Below are 19,256 nucleotides of genomic sequence, written 5' to 3'. Positions count from 1 at the left end.
ACACACTGCAGACTCTCCAGACAATAATGGACCACAGTGTTATACATAGAGATATTCTGGACTGCAAAATTACAGGATATTATTATATGATAAAATAAATAGTATAAAAGCAGTGAAGCGTTACATCTAGGTTGATGAAAATATAGAGTTTTTAATAAGTTTTGTATTAATTAGTCCTCTATAAAAGTGACAAGACCTGCTGTAAATATTTGCACTGTGGATGCATTGTACTGAGTAATATAACTACTATTGCACATATTTACTTATTCTATATTGTGTCTCCTTTTTAATGTATTAAATATGTATTGGATTGTGGGGTGTTTCTTCTCCTTCCTTTTTTAAAATTTTATTTTATTACTATATTATAGGTGCTATATTTGTCATGCACCAAAATAACAAAACTATTTACTTCTATGTAACAACTATGATTATAAAATAGCAGATATAAATAATAACAATAATAATAATAATAACAATACAGACTTTAGGTCATGTTTCCAGCTTACTTTATCCTGTTCAAAAAGGGGAATGCTGCTTAATCAAAGTCTGTTTGACAAATGACATACATACAGTATTTTATTCTGACAATAGTTTTTAATGGGTTGATAATGACTCTGGTGGTCATTTTTATTGCAACTCTACAAAGGTGGTGTTAAAAACATTCAGTGTTAAATTTAACTAAATATTATGGCAAATTGTACACAAAACATGTACGTTTTAATATCCTACAATTCAAACATGATGTTCCTGCAATATATTGAACAAAAAAGGCCACTTGCCAAATGACTATGAATCAAACATGTGCGGTGGTTGTGTATGCTTTTATTTCCCAGACAGTGGGTGTGCCTGTATCAGTCATTTGACGATGATGATTTGTGTGAAATTTCACTCGCGTTCTGCTATGGCAACCAGGTGAGCTTCTATCTCTGTCTCCGACAGCATCCTGCAGGGTGGAGAAGGTGGAATGAAAATGGGAACAGAAGATGCAGGAAATGCAAGGAGTGAGCAGAAAGGGCCACAGACAAATAGGTTAGCCAACCAAACACCTTAACAAATTTGAACAATTAAAAAGTCACTCAGTATTTAAACATTGGGTTGCAAATCATCTAAAATTCAGCTAAATTCTCTGCTCTGAGATGCTGGGAGACACTCATAAATATAATGCATTTATATTAACCTAAATTCTAATTCTAAACATAAAAATCTAAGACCAAGGGCTAATTCCAATTCCTATCTTAACCCTCAATCTTAACCCTCAAGTGCAACCCTTAATCTTAACTGGCCCTCAAAACCAAGTGTTGAGGGTTATTTTTTCACTTAGAAATGGGACACCCCTTAAATGCTGATACATCTTCACCTTAGAATATAATAATACACATTATGGGGACTTTACTTTGCTTTTAGTCAGCATAAGGAAGACAAGCCCCCATAATGTGAGCGTATGAACAGATTTTGGTCCACACAACAATAGTCACACCTGGAAGACACACACACACATAAATGCAGAACCACAAACAAACCACTAATTTAACAATCATAGAGAAGAGCCCTTTTCGTGAAATTCCATGAAATTCACAGCACCGATTGTTTTATTTTAATGTCAGTCATGATCAGTATGTGACTAAAGTTACCTGAACTTAGGCTTTTCTTTGGTGACCACACCGACCTCCAGCTCATTGGCCTTGAAGTCCACAGAGAGGACAGACGACAGGCAGGATATGGCCAACTGAAATGACACATGGAGAGAGGGGTGTGTCAGCTCATGACAGTGATATTTTGTGATTATTTATTTATTAAGTTTGTCCCTCTGTTAGCAACTTCCTGTCTACAGTTGTGATGGATCAATCTGAATTCAGGTGACAAAGTCTTTGTGGAGGTCTGTGCTCTCTGAATGATGTATATCATCATATGTTGGCTTGTGTTCAGGTGTCAGTGGTGAGCTTTTACAACAGTGAGGATAAAGTGGTACACAATGGATGGATGGGAACTGTGAAAAGGAAATGACTGTGTTGCTGTGATATAAGGGGAACATGTTTAACATGATGTTCACTCCACCTGTACTGTCCTGTCATGAGTCAGATCAGGCTTCTTTTTAAGTTTCTTCTCCAGGTAACTGTTGGCCTCTGTTTGTTTTGAGCCGACTGCTGTGGCCCTGAAGCCACAGTAGTAACCCCCTGGGTCACATTTATACAGGGCCGGTCCCTGCTGAGGGTCAACAGCCACCATCATCATACCTGCAGGAATGAGAAGACAGTGAGCCAAAAACAAACAATTATTTTATTTCTACACAAAGAGATTAGTTCAAGATTCCTTTTAGAATCACACTTTTTATAAACGGAATATAAAAAGATATTTTGCAGTGACATTATTGATGGAGAATAAATGAGACCCTGACTCACAGCAGCCGAGAGGTCTCATCTCAGCATTTTGCGTGTAGACCTGGGAGATATCAGCCATCCTTCGACACAGCACATCTGCATTGATGTCATAACCAAACTTGTATTTCCACTCTCCAGCCTCCACCCGTGCTCGGTGAACCTGAGAACGACTGTCCGCTGCTCAAGACATAAGAGGTGGGATCGTCAAACACACAACATTTCACAAAACTAATCTGTATAATCTTCATGAATTGCGTTCAACAAGCAGGAAAAACACATGGTTAATAAGTGGTGAGCTGCTTTCAGAGATTAACTGATGTCTTAGTCTAAGTGTGAACACAATGGCTCACAAAAAGATATTCTACAAATTCTCCCGAAACCAGGCTCCACCTCCTTGCCTGGATCCTCCGAGATTCCCCTGCTGTTGTGAATGTGTCTGAACTAATTATCTTCACTGCAATGTCCAAATCCAAATCTCTAAACATTATCTAGAGTTCATGTCTGAAAACAGCTCATATGACACAGAACTTCACCAGCCAGAATCTGTAAGCTGATGAACTTAACATCATCAGCAACCGAAAATAGAAGGTTGAACGATTTGGAAATCAAGTAAGAGGAGCGCTTGCAGAGGAGTGATAGTGATTATATTGGACAAAGGATGTTGAATAATAAAAAACGGGGGAAACGTCAGTTAAACCCTGTCTTCTGCAGCTAGCTCCACCCAGTGCCTGGTTTAGAAAAGTGCCAAGAGGTGGGCTGAGAGCTGAATGAGGGAGAGTGAGGAGCAGTGACGAGGCGTGGTGAAATTTGTGAAAAGTTGCAGTTGTATGAGGTGCTCAGTGAGCTTTGGGATTTAAAAAAGGGGGCGGATTCTGGGATGATGCACTGAATGGTAAATGGTGTTGTATTTATATAGTGCTTTTCCAGTCTTGATGACCACTCAAAGCTGCTTTACACTACAGTTCCCATTCACCCAATTACACCCATTCACACATTTTTTTTCTATCACTCATCTTTCATACCCATTCACACACGCTGGCGGCACAACCGTCAGGAGCAACGTGGGGTAAAGTGTCTTGCCCAAGGACACATCAGCTTGTAAATTAGTGGAGCCAGGAATCGAACCCACAACCTTCAAGTTGAAAGATGACTCGCTCTCCCACTGAGCCACAGTCAATGGTCAATAGATGAAATAGTATGGGCTAAAATAGCCAATTAAATGCAACAGCTGGTGTTTGACCAGAGAGAGGCAGTAGATACACCAACCATATATGATTTCAATGCTTCAATACACTAAACTGTGATGTTTTGCACCAGGATCAACAAATGACATTACTACATACATAGCATACACATATACACCTGAAGAAAGGTGGTTTAGGGGTTAAGTTACACTTTGTACACATTTATCATCTTTATTTGGCAAAACCCAACTTAAAAACGCACCAGTGTGTCCAGTCATCACACAGCCGATGCGAGGGGTCAGTCTGAACATGTTGGTCACAGTGGAGGAGTCCAGCAGCTTGTCCTGCAGGTCAAAGACATGACAGTGACTGAAAAAGCGACTTTGTAACTTATGTAACTTTTTTAAACTGTGAATATTATCTAATCATGTTGTAAAATATCATTCAAATATAAAGTATATGTCCTTTTCACAGCAACTGCACTTTTAACCAGCAGTCATCAGTCACTTTTAACTCACCAGCTAACCCTAACCCTATTTGCAAGCTTAACATTACACAATACATACATACAACATAATCTAAATCATATAAAAGATTAGTTTTGTAGAAGTATGTTCAGTTTATCCATAAGACAGAAGTTTTATTTAATATCTTCAATTTAATATTGGGACAATTTTTAAACTTTTTTTAATTTTGAATTTTTTTACTTATTTAGTGTCGCCTCTTAATTTTTTTGTTCAATCTCAAAATACAAAAGAAAATGAAATGAAAAGGAATTCTGTCATTTAATGAAGAGACCATGGGGGCACATGAGTGCAGGAGGCACTGGAGGTAAAAAAAGAAGGTGGTAATCATGAGAGGCATTAATCCATTCATTATCCATTATGATGATAATTGTTAGTTCAGGCTCAATAACTTCTTGATTACGATGATAATGAATTTATAGACAGGGAATAATAGTAAAGCTGCCATCTTAAGACTCAAACAGTCTTCATCATGGTAAAGTGTGATGCAGCCCTAACCCTCACTCTCCTGCCAACATCCCCTCATAGATCTTATGTTTGAATGTAGAAGTAACTTGGGGTCTGGTGCAGAGGTTGCGCTAGACTTTTTTGTTGTCTGTCATTTTGACTGACAGGGTCAGAAAATTCCTGTCATAAGCTATTTTTACCAGTCACTTTAATTTATTTAATTTAAATGACAATAAATATTCAATTGCATTTCATTTTAATTCATTTTTAATTAATATTCAGTCCAAAAAAGCTGAACAAATAATCCCTTTTCTCTGCAGTAACAAAAACATCTGACTATGTGGCCCCAGTAGCTACATATGAACAATGAATAGTGAAATATGAGCGGGTCACAGACGCGCTCCAAAGCCTCCTGTCCATAGCTCTTTAGAACTGAACTAGAAGGAGAACTCCTGCTCCCACTGAACTCTGTAATCCCGCCTCACCTCCTTGCTGCCGCTTCCTCGCTCCGCCAAGGCCAAGGGCTGAGTTTGTCCTTCATCTTCATCTGCATCTATCCCTCTTTTTTAACCTCTTTTATCAACATCGTTATTGGGCTTTTTAAAGAAACTTCTGACACTCAACTTTCTACGTTTCTTCTCCTACAAGAGCCAATTACTCTAATATGCTCTTCGCCACCAAGTGGTCAGGGGTGTGAATTGCAATCTGTCAAAATGACGGATGGCCCTCAGATTTTTCCGTCGCCGTTTTAAAAAATCGGTCAATGACGGAAAATATTCGGTTAACGCGACACCCTGGTCTGGTGTTTTATATCCGCTATGCATCTGTAAACAAAGTGAGTCTGCTTTCTTAACAATGTCATGAGAAAGCCAATGCTTCCTATTCCTGTCTGACTACCATGAACTTTCACTTAAACAAGAATGGACAGTGTTGGCAGCTCAGCACGCCACAATAAATGCAGAAATGTGAGTCGTTTCCAGCTTGGTTATATGAGTATTGTCTCTGAGGTCAGCACAAATCTGGATTAATGACTCTGTCAGGATTCACTGCTGCACGTTTAACAGTGTGTGTGTGTGTGTGTGTGTGTGTGTGTGTGTGTGTGTGTGTGTGTGTGTGTGTGTGTGTGTGTGTGTGTGTGTGTGTGTGTGTGTGTGTGTGTGTGTGTCTTACAGGTATTTTCTTCTGCGTAACCACCACCACACTGTCTTTTCCACGGACGCCCACGGAGGTCAAGCCGCTCTGGGAGATGGCTTTGAAGGCATACTCTGTGGGACAGCACACAATGAATACAATCATCTGTCCCTCCCATAATGCATCAGTCGTGTGAAGATAATTTAAAGAAAGTATAGCGTTTATGAATATTTGCATTAAAGCTGCAATACATACTTGGGAAAAAATGATTGTTAAATTGTGTCACAGTTTCTCCTTTTCACACATTTTAAAAAATAGTGGCTGAAAAACATGTGCAAGAAAATGCAATTATGGAGTAGAGACTGAAAAGAGTTTCTCTCCAGTTTTCTGGATTTTTGAGCTTGTCTAAATAAATATGGTTTGATGACATAACTCCTCCTCAAACATTAAGTGTTATAGTTACATTATCGTTATTTTGTCATTACGTTAACGTTTAAAACCCCTCAGTGTGTATTATCATGATGTTTCACCCCTTCACTCCAGAGTGACTGCACCTGCTCTTACATCACTTCCTTTGGTTTGCTAATTAGATGAGATGTCTTTGTACCGTTTCTTACCTCGACGTAAAGACACACAGAAAAGCTCTGCCACTTATGATTTATAGACGATCTATAAATAAAGAGGAACTGAAGTCGAGAAGAAGAACCAAGCTAAACCAGCTCTGTTTGTGGACAGTATGCTGAGACCACATTGTTCAAATCCTCCATTTTGAGCTTTCTTTCATCAGAAGAAGAGGAAGGAGTTTGTCAGTTTCAAAAAGTAGACCTGAATTACATTTAAATTAATACTAGTTACTTGTACATTGCACTTATCTCTAGCACCCTATAGTTTGCCATAATTGAAGCACTTATTTACTTCTAGTTTTTTTACCCAAATGTTGAAATGCACCTATTGTAAGTCGCTTTGGATAAAAACGTCTGCCAAATGCCATGTAAATGACATGTAAATGTAAAAAGTCTCCAGGAAAACAATATACATTGATATTCAGCTTTTGGGTGAAATGTATGGAAAACAATGTATGAAACAAAAAGCAGTGGTGGGTATACGACAACAAAAAATGTCAATGTCTCAATAACTTGTCTTGTGCCGTTGAGCATCAATTACAGCTTGACGACGTCTCATGCTGTTCACAAGTCGACTTATTGTCTGCTGAGACATGGCATCCCACTCCTCTTGAAGGGCGGCCCTCAGGTCATTAAGGTTCTGGGGTACAGTACAGAGCCTCTACACGGTGACTCAGCTGATCTCATAGGTTTTCTATGGGATTTTGGAGGTTTGGCATTCATCTGCTGATCTCCTTAGAACTGCAAGTTGTGCAAAAAGTACTGAAACATTCAAAAGTTGTGCATTCAAAAGTTTAGAGAAGGTCACATTAAGTTCACCTGTAAAGGTCATAGTGTAGGTTTAGGTTCATCCTGAAATTTCACCCAAAAGCTGAAAATCCCTAACTTTTTGTGAGTAGTGTAAGACAATGTAATGATTTGACATGTAGTTTCAACACAATCTCCCTTTTTTTGTTATGTAGTTTACGGAAGCGTATTGCATTCACTTGAAGAAAAATAAATACATTTTGGTTTGTTTTTTAGATTTGTTTTTTTCTGTTTTTCTGACTAATATTTATTTTCCCTGTTTTTCTGTCTCATTTTTTTCCAGATTTTCTGAGTAATTCTTTTCCTGTTTTTTAGAGTAATTTTTTTTTGCAATATGCTTCAGTAATCTTTTACCTCTTTTTGGATTTATTTTTATTTAGTCCTAATTATTTTTGGTTTGTTCGTAAGAAAATCGACCTTTTTCCATGTGCACTATTGAGAAAGTGACGAACTTTGGCAGATGATCCACTAGGTGGTGCTGTTTGGGGAAATACACTCACTGCTTTGGGGGGGGGGGTTGGGGGGGTGTAGTGTTGATCCGCTTAATAAGAGACCACTGAAAACGGTGCTAAAACCCCGGAGGAAGGACAGTATATGAACGTTGTTGTTTCTTACCGACTTGGTAGAGGCGGCCTTCCGGTGAGAAGATGGTGATGTGTCGGTCGAAGCCTGCGTTTGATCCGCGCGACATTGTTCCCGCCCTTGTGACCTAAGGTGAATTTCACAGCCCTTAGTTTCTTAATCGCGCACCTGGTAGTGTGTTACTGATAAGTTTAGTTTAAGATAAACAGCATTTATTTCCCTGTGTGCTGCTGCTGCTGCTGCTGCTGCTGCTCAACTACAGAGACTGATCATGGAGGCACGTCCTGTCACACTTTTACTTTCTCTTTCGCTTGTTGAGTCAGTTTAACAGGCAGTGGAGCGGCCTCTTCATCATCATCACCACCATCATCATCATCATCAGCAGCAGCAGCAATAAGGAAGTATGAAGTGACCTGACCAGTTTGACTGGCACTCAATGAATCACAATGTCATGATTTTAAAAAAGACGCACACACTTCATGTGTGTGTAAGAGCACCTCTCTCTCTATATATCTCTCTCTCTCTCTCTCTCACACACACACACACTCTCTCTCTGCTGCTGCTGACCCACGCACACACACTCACACACACACACACTCATGTCAGGTCGCAGGGTGGGCTTCTGTCTCAGCGACAAGAAGCGCAGGAGGATGAACCTGGACGCCTTTGCACACTTCTGTGCGTAAGTTCACTTTTTTTGTTGTTCTTCTTCATTATTACTATTATTCTGATTGTTCTATATACCATTGCGCAATGCTGTGTAATGCTTTATTTACATATTGTTTAATGTTCACATAAAATCTACGTATACGTAATCATCAGCCAACTTAGTACATGTATGTTGTTATATAAATGTACTACTCACCCAGTATTTACAGGGGGTAATCCTGTGTGTGTGGAGTGGAGTCCAAATTAATTATAATACTGGTAAAACCTGTTTTTGTCCTTTATGTCTGTTTACTGCTGTACTATTACTATATATGTCTCTGACATCTGCTGTGAAAAAGGTCTATTACATCAGGTTTATCCACAACATGCTCGATCATTGCATACACGTATGAGTTCAAGTCATTGAGCATCAGTACGATACAGTGGTTTAACACATTTTAGACTAGAAAGCTGTTCACAAATGTCTGCTGATGCATTTCAGTTCATTTAAAAGGTACAATTCTCCACACACATGTTCTTATCCCATAAAGAAGAAATAAACAGCCCACAACAAATAATTTTGCTGATTGTTATTTACATTTTTGCAGTCCGTACATAGTGAAGCATGTGATATGTAAGATTCGTGGATTGTATTGGATTTTACATTTTAATCTGTCGAATATCCAATCCAGTGATTTTGTCAACCGTGTGTACCTTTACTCAAGTTTATGTGTTTTTTTTTGTCAGCGTCCATGGTGTGGAAGTGGTGGAGGTGAGTGATTTTAAGTATAAAATCAGCCTAAAAGTGTGTGTATATGTATTGATATTGTAATGTCCAAAAACGTACAAACCTATCCTTGTGAGGACATTTTGACCTTGTGGGGACATTAAATGTCCGGGTCCCGGGTTAACATGGTTTTAGGGTTAGGGGTAGAATTATGTTTATATTAGGTTTAGTTTAAGGGTTAGTGTTAGGCACTTAGCTGTGATGGTGAAGGTTAGATAAGGGGCTAGGTTATGCATTGTGTCCATGGTGTATCCTCACTGAGATATAAAAACAAGTTTGCGTGTGTGCTTTAAAAGGTATTTGCTCACAGGTCATATTTAACAACCACCCACATGCACACAGCCACATCTTTTCTTTGAACAGGTTGAACAGTGTTGAAGTATTCGTCTTCACAGACACACATGTGTCATATACAGATGTCTAAACCTTTAGTAATCCATGTCACAGCCACCTGCTGCCACCTCTTACACTGTGTTTGTCGCAAAAGCCCAAACAATGGTTGTGTGGTTAGTACCTGCCCAGATACCAGTGTTACACTACATATGACTTGACTTCAAGCATGAGAGGAAAAATGGTCATGTTAAATGACTCTTATTGTTTACTTACATACTAGGGCTGTCAAAAGATAAACATTTTTAATCAGATTAATCACAGGGTAGCTGTGGGTTAATCACGATTAATTACCATTCGTAAATATGCCAGAGAAATTCAAATTTTCTCTTTATATTGTTGTAGGAACGGAGAGATAAATAAAGTATGTGAAAATATAAATGTAAAGAACAATAAAATATTGTAAATAACTTTTTTAAAAAACCTATACAAACTTAGTAAAAAATAAACATTACATTGTAAAGAACCCACATTATAAGACAATATAAATATATAGAAAAAAAACCTTAAAAAAAATTATACATTGCACTGTAAATAACTCACATTATAAACAAAATATAAAGTATAGAAGTCAAATAGTTTTCTTGGGAATACTAAACCCACAGCAGGAAATTCCTCATCGGCACCTTTGAAGCACTGCTTCTACTAGTTAGCGTTAGCGTCAGCTAGCATTCTGACGCTAATATTAGCTGCAGTTCAAGTCTGTGTCCCCGTTAGTTAGACAAAGTAACTGTTCAGTAACAGCAGTCATTTACTGTTAATATTATGATTATATCATTATCGGGGATGTGGCTGGTCACTGATGCATTTAGGCAACAGCCCTCAGGCTCTGAGTGTCAGGTGCCCCCTATCGGCTCGGGGCCCCAAGCAGTTGCCTGCCTTGCCTGTTCATAAACAGCACATCTACCTGTAGCGCAATGAAAGTGAGAAAGTGCGTTAATTAACGCGTTAATTCCACAAATGAATCATCCTGCGTTAACGCATTAATTTTGACAGTCCTAATACATACTGATAAAGAGATAATAATTGAGTTGTAATTTGACTACATTATAGTGCAAAGGAGTGTTTGTGTTGTGTGGCAGATCGACCTCTCTCAGCCGCTGATACCACAGGGACCCTTCAATGTCATCGTTCACAAGCTTTCTGATCTCATTGTGGAGGCAGAGCACGACAGCCAATCACAACAGCTGCTGGCCAATTTCCAGGTAAAACAAGTTTAATTAAGTGTAGAGTAAATGTTGAGTGTGATTATCCTTGGTTTGAAGTGATGCTTTTTCTGTGGTGTGACTGTATGAGGTACTGACGGTCTGGACTGTGCAAACTGAACAAAAGGCTCCAATACCTGCTTCAACATCCTCGCATCCATTTTCTACCATTTTATTCTCCACATGAGGGTTACACTGGTGCCAATCTCAGCTGACATAGGGTGAAAGGTGTGTTATACCCTGGACAGGTCACCAGTCTATCACAGGGCCACATAGAGACAAACAACCACGCACTCTCGCAATCACACCTACAGTCAATTTAGAGTGTCCAATGTGTCCAATCCCCAAATCTACATGTTTTTGGATTGTGGGAGGAATCTGTAGAAAATAACCTTGGCCCGCTGTCCGTTCATGTCAGACCATCAGTCAGATACCTTAGTGTTTACTTTGATTCAGATTTTACCTTCAACATAAAAATTAATTAAGTCACCCAGTACTGTTTTTGTTTATGCACACTCTTCCAAAATCAAACCACTCCTTCCCCACTCAGGTTTTGAAGAGGTCATCTTACTCCTCTCTGGTATCACAAATCACTCTCCCATCTCCAACTAGTTCAGAATACAGCAGCTAAGCTTCTTATTAGACGCTGTCACATCAGCCCATTCATGGCTGCTCTTCACTGGCTCGTTTTTTTTTATTAGTTGATTTTAAGATTTTACTGCTCACTTGTACAGCTCTGATGGGTCTTTGATCCCCAGGTGAGGTCTTCCTGGCTATTCTGAAGTTAAAGCTCAAATCCAGAGGAAGATGTTGACGGGGAAAATTTGTTCTGTTTTGTGAAAACGAGTTTCTGACAGACAGCCACCACAAGCCTGTGACTACTCCCAGTCCATTGAGCTGTCGGCAGCTTCCTAAGGACAACTTATGGTCAGAATCACAAACAAAAATGGTCTAAAGAAAAAATCAGTGAGCACAAAGAACAGATCTATTTTCAAACAATAAAATACAATATTTTTAAATGATTAAATCTTAATTGAATTTGCTTCTTAAAAACAGTTGTTTGATTAGTGAAAAGTGACACAGATCCAATTCCATAGGTTTAAGCCAAGGCAAGCACAGTCAACATTTTGATTTCAAACCCTGAAGTCACTGATGTGAATGTGGATCAACAGCACTTAACAGCTTTGAATCGTGTACAAAGCGACAGACACTTCCATTTCCACTTGGAAAAGGCTGTTCCTGAAGAAAAGTCCTTTTAATAAGTAGTTAAAATCTGTTTTCCTTGTGTCCCTGTTGACAGCCAAGATATGAAGAGATGAGATGAGCTATTAGTCCCACAATGGGGGAAATGTACGGTGTCACAGCAGCAAAGACACTAAAGCTAATAAACATGCATTTTCACGTCAATGAATATTCAATATAGAAAGCTATTGATGATTAAGATTATAAAATAAATAATTTACAACATATACATTACATAGTACAGTATGAGCTTAATATTTACAGTGTAAACCAGGATTGTACTTGAGATATTGACATTACATTGATGTTATGTTACAGAGCTATGTGTCAACTCATCCCGATACCATTCTCCTCGACCCCCTGCCAGCGATGACCCAGCTACTAGACCGCTTCGCCTCTTATAGGATCATGAGCAAGTTGCACAATTCACTCCGAGGTGATTGCACCTTCGCAAACTGACGGATGTTAACCTTTACTGACAGATGTCAACAGCTGCCTCTCCTCCTCCTGTTTTACAGACTGGCGTATCTGCAGTCCTCCCTACCTGGAGATCCAAAGTGACAGTGACCTGATCTCCATTAAACAGACTGTGACAGCTCAGGACCTAAGCTTTCCTCTCAGTCAGTTCACCCTCTATCTGCAACCTTTCTCAGCCACATTGCCCTCTTTATTTAGTTCTTATAAATGTATCTGTAACTGTGAATAATGCGAATCTGATTTATGTTGTGTTCATACACCTCATACGGAATCATGTGACAATCAAGTGGTTGTCCAGAGGGATCGTGAGAATAGATGTTTGCAGAAGTTGATTATTTTACCAACATTCTCCTGCTAGCAATTCATTTAAATGTTATATGTATAGTGCCGAACATACATTATCTCATCATAGTAAGGTAAGACCTTACAATTAACCTCGTAGAGAAATTCAGTCACTCAGCAGCTCACAAAATAGCCAAGACAGTAAATGGAGGCATACATAGCATTTTAACCAGTAAAATACAGGTCTAAAGGTTTGTGCAATCAAATCTGTTATTGCACAAGTCGGGTAATAATAGATTAAAATAAAGGTAAAAGGATAAAAGACACTACACACAGACGTTATAAAGAAGTTATAAAGTTATAAAGCTATAAAGAGGGAAGTAGGGACAAACAGTCACTCTGCAGCACAGTGATATGAGCTGTCCACTGCGGCTGCTTTTCTGACAGCCAGAATGTTGTGAAGAGGGTTCTCTGTATCGCCCAGCACTGTTTGCACCCTCTTCAGTGTGCACTTTCCTGACTCAGTCCCGTCACTGAGGGTCTTTTTTTTTTTTTTTTACAAATAAGGGTTCCAAAAGGGTTCTTCTACAAGGGCTGGAACCATTTGTTTTTCAATGGTTCTTGGAAATGATTACCCTTTCCTGAATGAAGGGTTTTAAAAGGGTTCTTGGTAATATTATGGTTCCAGTGTCCCATAAATGGTTCTACCTGGAACCAAAAAGGGTTCTCCTATGAGGACAAGCCAAAGAACCTTATATGGTTCTACTTAGCACTTTTATTTCTAAAAGTATATTGACCACATGGAACACATGGAGCGTCTCACTGCAGGTATTGAAGTACTTCATCCTCCTGAGGAAATACAGTCAGCTCTGTACCTACTTGAACAGACCCTCAGTATTCACTTATGCACTTGCTGAAGAGAGGGCCCAGTCCTGAGAAAAACCACCGCCATATCCTTATGCAGCAAAGAACCATTGGTATAATCAAACTCTGGTCACTGCAATGTGCCCTTTGCTACCAACTGAGCTACAGTATATGGCACCCCCATGTAAATGTACATATTATAATGGTGAATGGGGAAAATCGTGACTATTTCACTTGAATTACCTAAAGTCCTGAATATCGCTCCAATGTGCAGTCCAGTTATTCAATGACCTCATGATTTTATTAATTCTTTTGAGCGAGCTGGAGCCACATCATCAGCTGACTTAAGTTGCCAGCCATGGGGGATTCACATCCAGTGTACTCCTACTGCCAGTCCCTAACCCAGATAAATGAGAGGGTTGCATCAGGAAGGGCAAAAAATCTCTGCCAAAGCAAACATGCAGATTGTTTGCTGTGGTGACCCCCAGAGAGGGAGCAGCTGAAACAAAAAAAGAAAACCTGCCATGTTTTTTTATTTTTTTATTAAAAAAAACTACTCAAATGGTAAAAGTCTGAATTCCTGGAATAAGTCCTCTATTTCTAAATGTGTTAAATGACAGAACCAGAAGTAATCTCCTCTTTTTCTCTGTTGTCCCCAGTTTGCAAAACGAGAGTGGCACATGGCTCAGTTTCCCATGAGGTTAGTTGATACATTTTTCCATTTTGCTCTGACGATGTTTTGTGTACTTTTGAACTTTTTTGTTTTCCATTCACTCTCGTATGTGTGTTCCCTGATCAGTCAACATCTGTATTGTAACTTGTTTGTTCTGCAGATGTCGCTGATCTTCAGTGCTAGCAGTCTGGTTGACATACGTCCTCCCTGTGTCCTCCAGAGCTTCGTTAACCATGGAGCTGTTCTGCACAAGGTCTTTGTGATAGGAGACAAACACTTTTGTGTAGAGAGGCCATCACTGAAGAACTTCCCCTCTGGTCCCTGTGGTCAGTCTTCACAAACACATGTCACATTTTATTTGATTTAATTTTGAAACCAACACTCTAGTTCTGGATTCATCATTATAGTGGGGCACATTGCTGAAACAATCTTTCACTTGAAGATACCAGCATCGTATTTGGCACACAAGTGCTTCAGAACCTATTCTTTTAGAAAAGTATGTTATCTACTTGAAAATACAAAATTCGAAGCAGTTGAAAACGGTGTTGAACTACATTTTGATTGAATAATCTGATATTTTTGATGGTATATACATCCAAATATGTGTTTTTGAGTGTGAGAAATCCAATTCTGCATTTAGAAAATCAAAATGACTGAATATTATGATGATTCACTTACACTTCGCACAGACAGAATCCCCATTACCCTTGGCTCAGCTCTCCTGTGCTGGCACATCCTGTCAATTCTATTCGATATTCAAATTCTATTGCTGTTAACAGGGGCTTATTGTATAGCATTTGGGACACTAAAGTATACTACAAACTACAATGAGTACACCACTACAACAGTTAGTATACCCCATGCTGAGTCTCACAGCAGTGATGTCACCAGTGTGCCCTGGTTGTGCTTTGACTTCACTCTTATAAAATAATACTAACCAACAGTGCTTGAATGATCATGGATGTTGCCCTTCAACTTAATGCAATATCTGTGATCAGACAGCTTCCCAAAACAACCCACAACACATTTTGAGTGACGTAATAGCCGCCATCTTGAAAACGGGCGGCCATATTGGAATTCAAATGACACCATTGAGTTTTTCCAGTCAGAATGCATTCATTTTGATGTTTGAAAACCATTTGTTTTGCATTTGACGAGGCGGCCACCTTGAAAACTGGCTGCCATTTTGGATTACAGGAGCAGAAGGATGACGTACTTTTCTTCAAAAGTACATCCTGAACATGATTTGTGCCAAATTTGGTTCTTGTATCACAAAGTGAACGATTCTTATGGAATATTGTCTTAGGGCGCTTTCACACCTATAGTTCGATTGCTTTGGTCCGCACCAGTCAGAAAAATGTTACAATCTAGCAAACAGACGTGGTTCACATACACATAGTTCTAAACGAACCAAAATAGACCACAAAGACCGTCGGCACCGGAACCGGACTTACGCTCGATTTCCATCTCAACTCATACCCATAATGCATTAAACTATACCGCTTCGTCCCATTGGGTTTGGTTGCTTTCACACCAGACGAACCGTACCAAAGTCGGGCAGATAAAGCGGTTGATTGAAGGACCGAGATTACATTCACACTTACGCAAACGAACCGAACCAAGGGACCAAACACGTTTGGTGCACACCAAATGCTGTAGGTGTGAAAGCACCCTAAATCTGTCTCACTATACAAATAAAATAAAATTGAATTGAATTGAATTGGTTTTGTCACCAGACAGGAAAACCATCTTCTTTAACAGCCACCATGTGTCCAAGCCCGAGTCAAGCTCTGATCTCACAGCTGTAAGTATAAGAAATAACATTATATTGAAAAAAGCATTAATTCATTCATTGTATACCCCTTTACGTAGGATGAAAGTAAATATGATATAAATATGACACCATGGACTGGTCACCATTCCATCACAGGGCCACCACACAGAGAAAAAGAACCATTCACACTCACACTTTTAGAGTGTCCAACTCTTGCTTGTTGTTACTTCACCCAACAGAGTGGGAGTATTTTTGCGTGAATGGGATGAAGTCTGCCATTGCTGATTGCCCTGTTTTTGAACGATGGGGGGAACCAGAGAACCCAGAGAAAACCCCTGAACACACATACTGTGCATAAATTCAGGTCCATAACCATGTGTTCATAAGAACTCTGGTGAAATGCTGGAGGATGGTGTGGGTTCACACTGACTTCACTGTTGTGTACCAGGTGCAGGTGTGCTTTCTTGCACTTCAAGGAGGTGATGTCTTACTGTCTGTGAATCCTCATGTCAGATGTGACAGCTAAGTGGCATTTCTGCAGGCTGGATTATTGTGGCTGGTCGCCATTGGCCATCTTCATGCTGGAATCGGATGGGTGCTCCAGTGTTTAGTGATGGTTGAGGTCTGGCAGCTCTGTTGCAGTGTTTCTTCAGGCAACATTGACATTCCTCTCTCCTTTCTAGCACAATGTTCTGTGGGGCTACTTGGGGCCGCAGTTGCTTTGCTGTTGGGAGAGTGGAGCATTATCTGCGGCTCATCAGGATTTCTTCTGGTGATTTCCTGTACTCAGTAGGCTGAGGTGGGGATCTTTTCCATCCTCTTTGGCCTCTGTGAGTGTCCGCTATGCAATTTGAACAGTCCTTTCGGCCAAGCCATTACTCTGGGGGTAAATTGGGCTTGATGTGGTGTGTTAAAATCCCCAGGATGTCTGGAATAGGTACTGTCGCATGTTCCGTTGTCACTTGTGACTGTTTTTTGGATGCCATGTCTTGCAAAGGTGGCTTTCATTCTCTGGATTGCAGCAGCTGTTGGGATGTTCTCTATAAATATCTGCTGAGATACTTTCTTGGAATTCTCGGAAGTTGAAGTTGGAGTTGCAGTGTGTTTGGCAGTGTACTCTATATTCCAGGTCAGAATATCACGTGATACTTTGAAGTGGAAAAAAATGCTGTAATTTCATGCATTTTTTCCTTGTTTCTGGCCAGCCTGTTTGAATAACATGTTTGAGGGCAGACAGCTGATCACTCTGTGCTGTAACTGTCTTTATGTCCTCGAGTCTGAAAGCACTCACAGGGTCTGTGCTGATGATTGTGTGCACTTGAGTCCATTGCCTATGTTAGTCATATGTCTTCATCATCCATGGATTTTCTTGACATTGTGTCGGCCACGAGGATATCTTTCCTGGGTTTATACACAAACAGCTCTGAGTTGAAATCTTCACTTATTTCATTGCGTGCACGCCTTTGTGTCCTGTCTTCTGAGGAGTGTGGGACTTTAACTTGCATGCTCTTGCAAAGTGATTGAATTTACAATACTTTAAGCATTGTTTTCCTTTTGTTGGGAATTATATGTGCCTGTCATGATGTCCCCCACATGAAATCTGTTTAAATTCTCATATAAATACCTAAAAAAAGTGCCCACTAACTTTGCTTTACATTTACCAATCTGCGCAAAACACAATATGTGAGACCAGGGACCCGTCCTGAACATGTCTGCAAAAGATGACCTCCCAACAGGAAGCGGAACGCCTGAAAGAGGAAGTAAAATCTAACATTGTCCCATCTGCACGAAACATGACAAGTGTGACAAGGGAGCTTCCCTGAACATGTTTACGGACTTTGTCCGAAAAATTGGTAGCAAGAAACAGGCAGGATTGAAATTTCGCCCAGGGAATTTTCTATTACTTCTTTTTTCTATAGTTTAGTCAAATGATGTTATTATATTATAGAATATGTCATCGTATGTGGGACACATGGTGAAATCATGGCTAGCATTGTTGCCTTGCAGCAACTGCGTTTGCAACCCGGTCCGACTAAGGGTCTTTCTGCATGGAGTCTCTCAGTCCACAAACATGCAAATACTAGGAATTGACCAAAGGTATAAATGAGAGTAAATCATTGTTTGTCACCTTTGTGTTTGCCCTGCGATGGACTGATGACCAGACCATGTACCCTGACTTTCACCCTGTGTCACTTGGCATTAGCTCCATCAGGCACCGTGGCCCTCGTGTGGAGGATGGAGTGGTAGAAAATGAATGAATTTAAGCTTGACTCAGTTCTTGAAATATAGTATATGTTTGTGTTTGTGTTTCCTATTCTCCAAGCTGGATGAGCAGATGCCGTGCCTGCCTCCTCCCAGCTCCCAGGCCGTGGCCGCTCTTGCCAGAGAGCTCAGGGTTCAGCTGGGCATGGCCCTCTTTGGTGTGGACGTCATCATCAACATACGCACACACACGCTGACTGTCATTGACATCAACATCTTCCCAGGTACAGCAACCACACTGACACACACATACATGGACTAAGGCTGGGCAATATGGATTATATCCAAATAATATCTGGATTAGGCTAATCCTGATATACAAGATACACACAGGTTGTTTCTCTGGACTCATGAAAAGTTTTATTTTAAGATGTTTGTGCTTCTCAAAGGAGACTGTACATTTTGAATATAATTTTGTCTATTCCATATTTTTTTCACTCAACATATATATATATATATATATATCATATTGAATTATTTAGGGTATTTCACAAATTGATAAAAAAAAAACAAAGATTATCAATACAACAGCCTTTAAAAGCAGGAACAACCTTTGCAGATATGTTGTCACAATATGACATTATCCAAAATCTAAGACCATATCTAGATATATCCATAAATATAATATCCATATATGACATAGATATTCTGACCTCTCCTCTCCAACAGGATACGAGGGAGTGCCACAGTTTTTTTCCTCTCTGCTGAGCCACATCAAGTCAGTGCTAGACACACAGACCTCTACTGGCCCACGTGGTCCATCTGCTGGCCTTTAAGTCGCCTTCATTGTCTTGCTGGGAGGAAAGACCTGCTGTGTGTATGCCTTTGTTTTGTTTCTAAAAAGCTATTTATTCATCATGTGTAGCTTGATGTAACGCTCGTCATTATGTGCCTTTATGTGATTCTCTTCATATGTCAACAAACCAAACGCACAACACATACTGGTTGAAACCATTTTCCATTTATTGATTGACAG

The 19,256-nt window shown here is 39.7% G+C and overlaps 2 protein-coding genes across 2 annotated transcripts; one reads left to right on the top strand and one right to left on the bottom strand.

Moving 5' to 3' along the window:
• Positions 1 to 807: 807 nt before the first annotated feature.
• Positions 808 to 7,945, bottom strand: LOC310924768 (proteasome subunit alpha type-6-like). The gene is made up of 7 exons (XM_083886596.1): positions 7,710 to 7,945; positions 5,704 to 5,798; positions 3,825 to 3,906; positions 2,400 to 2,555; positions 2,056 to 2,234; positions 1,632 to 1,726; positions 808 to 943 (listed from the first exon to the last, which is right to left on the bottom strand). The coding sequence occupies exons 1-7, from the start codon at positions 7,783 to 7,785 to the stop codon at positions 886 to 888; spliced, it is 741 nt and encodes a 246-aa protein (XP_083742722.1). The 5' UTR covers positions 7,786 to 7,945; the 3' UTR covers positions 808 to 885.
• Positions 7,946 to 8,275: 330 nt separating this feature from the next.
• LOC310924974 (inositol-tetrakisphosphate 1-kinase-like) lies at positions 8,276 to 19,056 on the top strand (the record flags this gene model as incomplete). The annotated part of the gene is made up of 10 exons (XM_083886840.1): positions 8,276 to 8,358; positions 9,072 to 9,096; positions 10,584 to 10,706; positions 12,267 to 12,384; positions 12,467 to 12,568; positions 14,231 to 14,271; positions 14,405 to 14,570; positions 15,981 to 16,048; positions 18,342 to 18,504; positions 18,950 to 19,056. The coding sequence occupies 10 exons, from the start codon at positions 8,276 to 8,278 to the stop codon at positions 19,054 to 19,056; spliced, it is 996 nt and encodes a 331-aa protein (XP_083742966.1).
• Between the last annotated feature and the right edge of the window lie 200 nt (positions 19,057 to 19,256).

The sequence above is a fragment of the Microchirus variegatus genome (assembly GCF_963457635.1).
Source record: "Microchirus variegatus genome assembly, chromosome: 3".
In the NCBI taxonomy this organism is placed as follows: domain Eukaryota; kingdom Metazoa; phylum Chordata; class Actinopteri; order Pleuronectiformes; family Soleidae; genus Microchirus; species Microchirus variegatus.
This window is presented reverse-complemented; position numbering and strand designations above follow the sequence as displayed.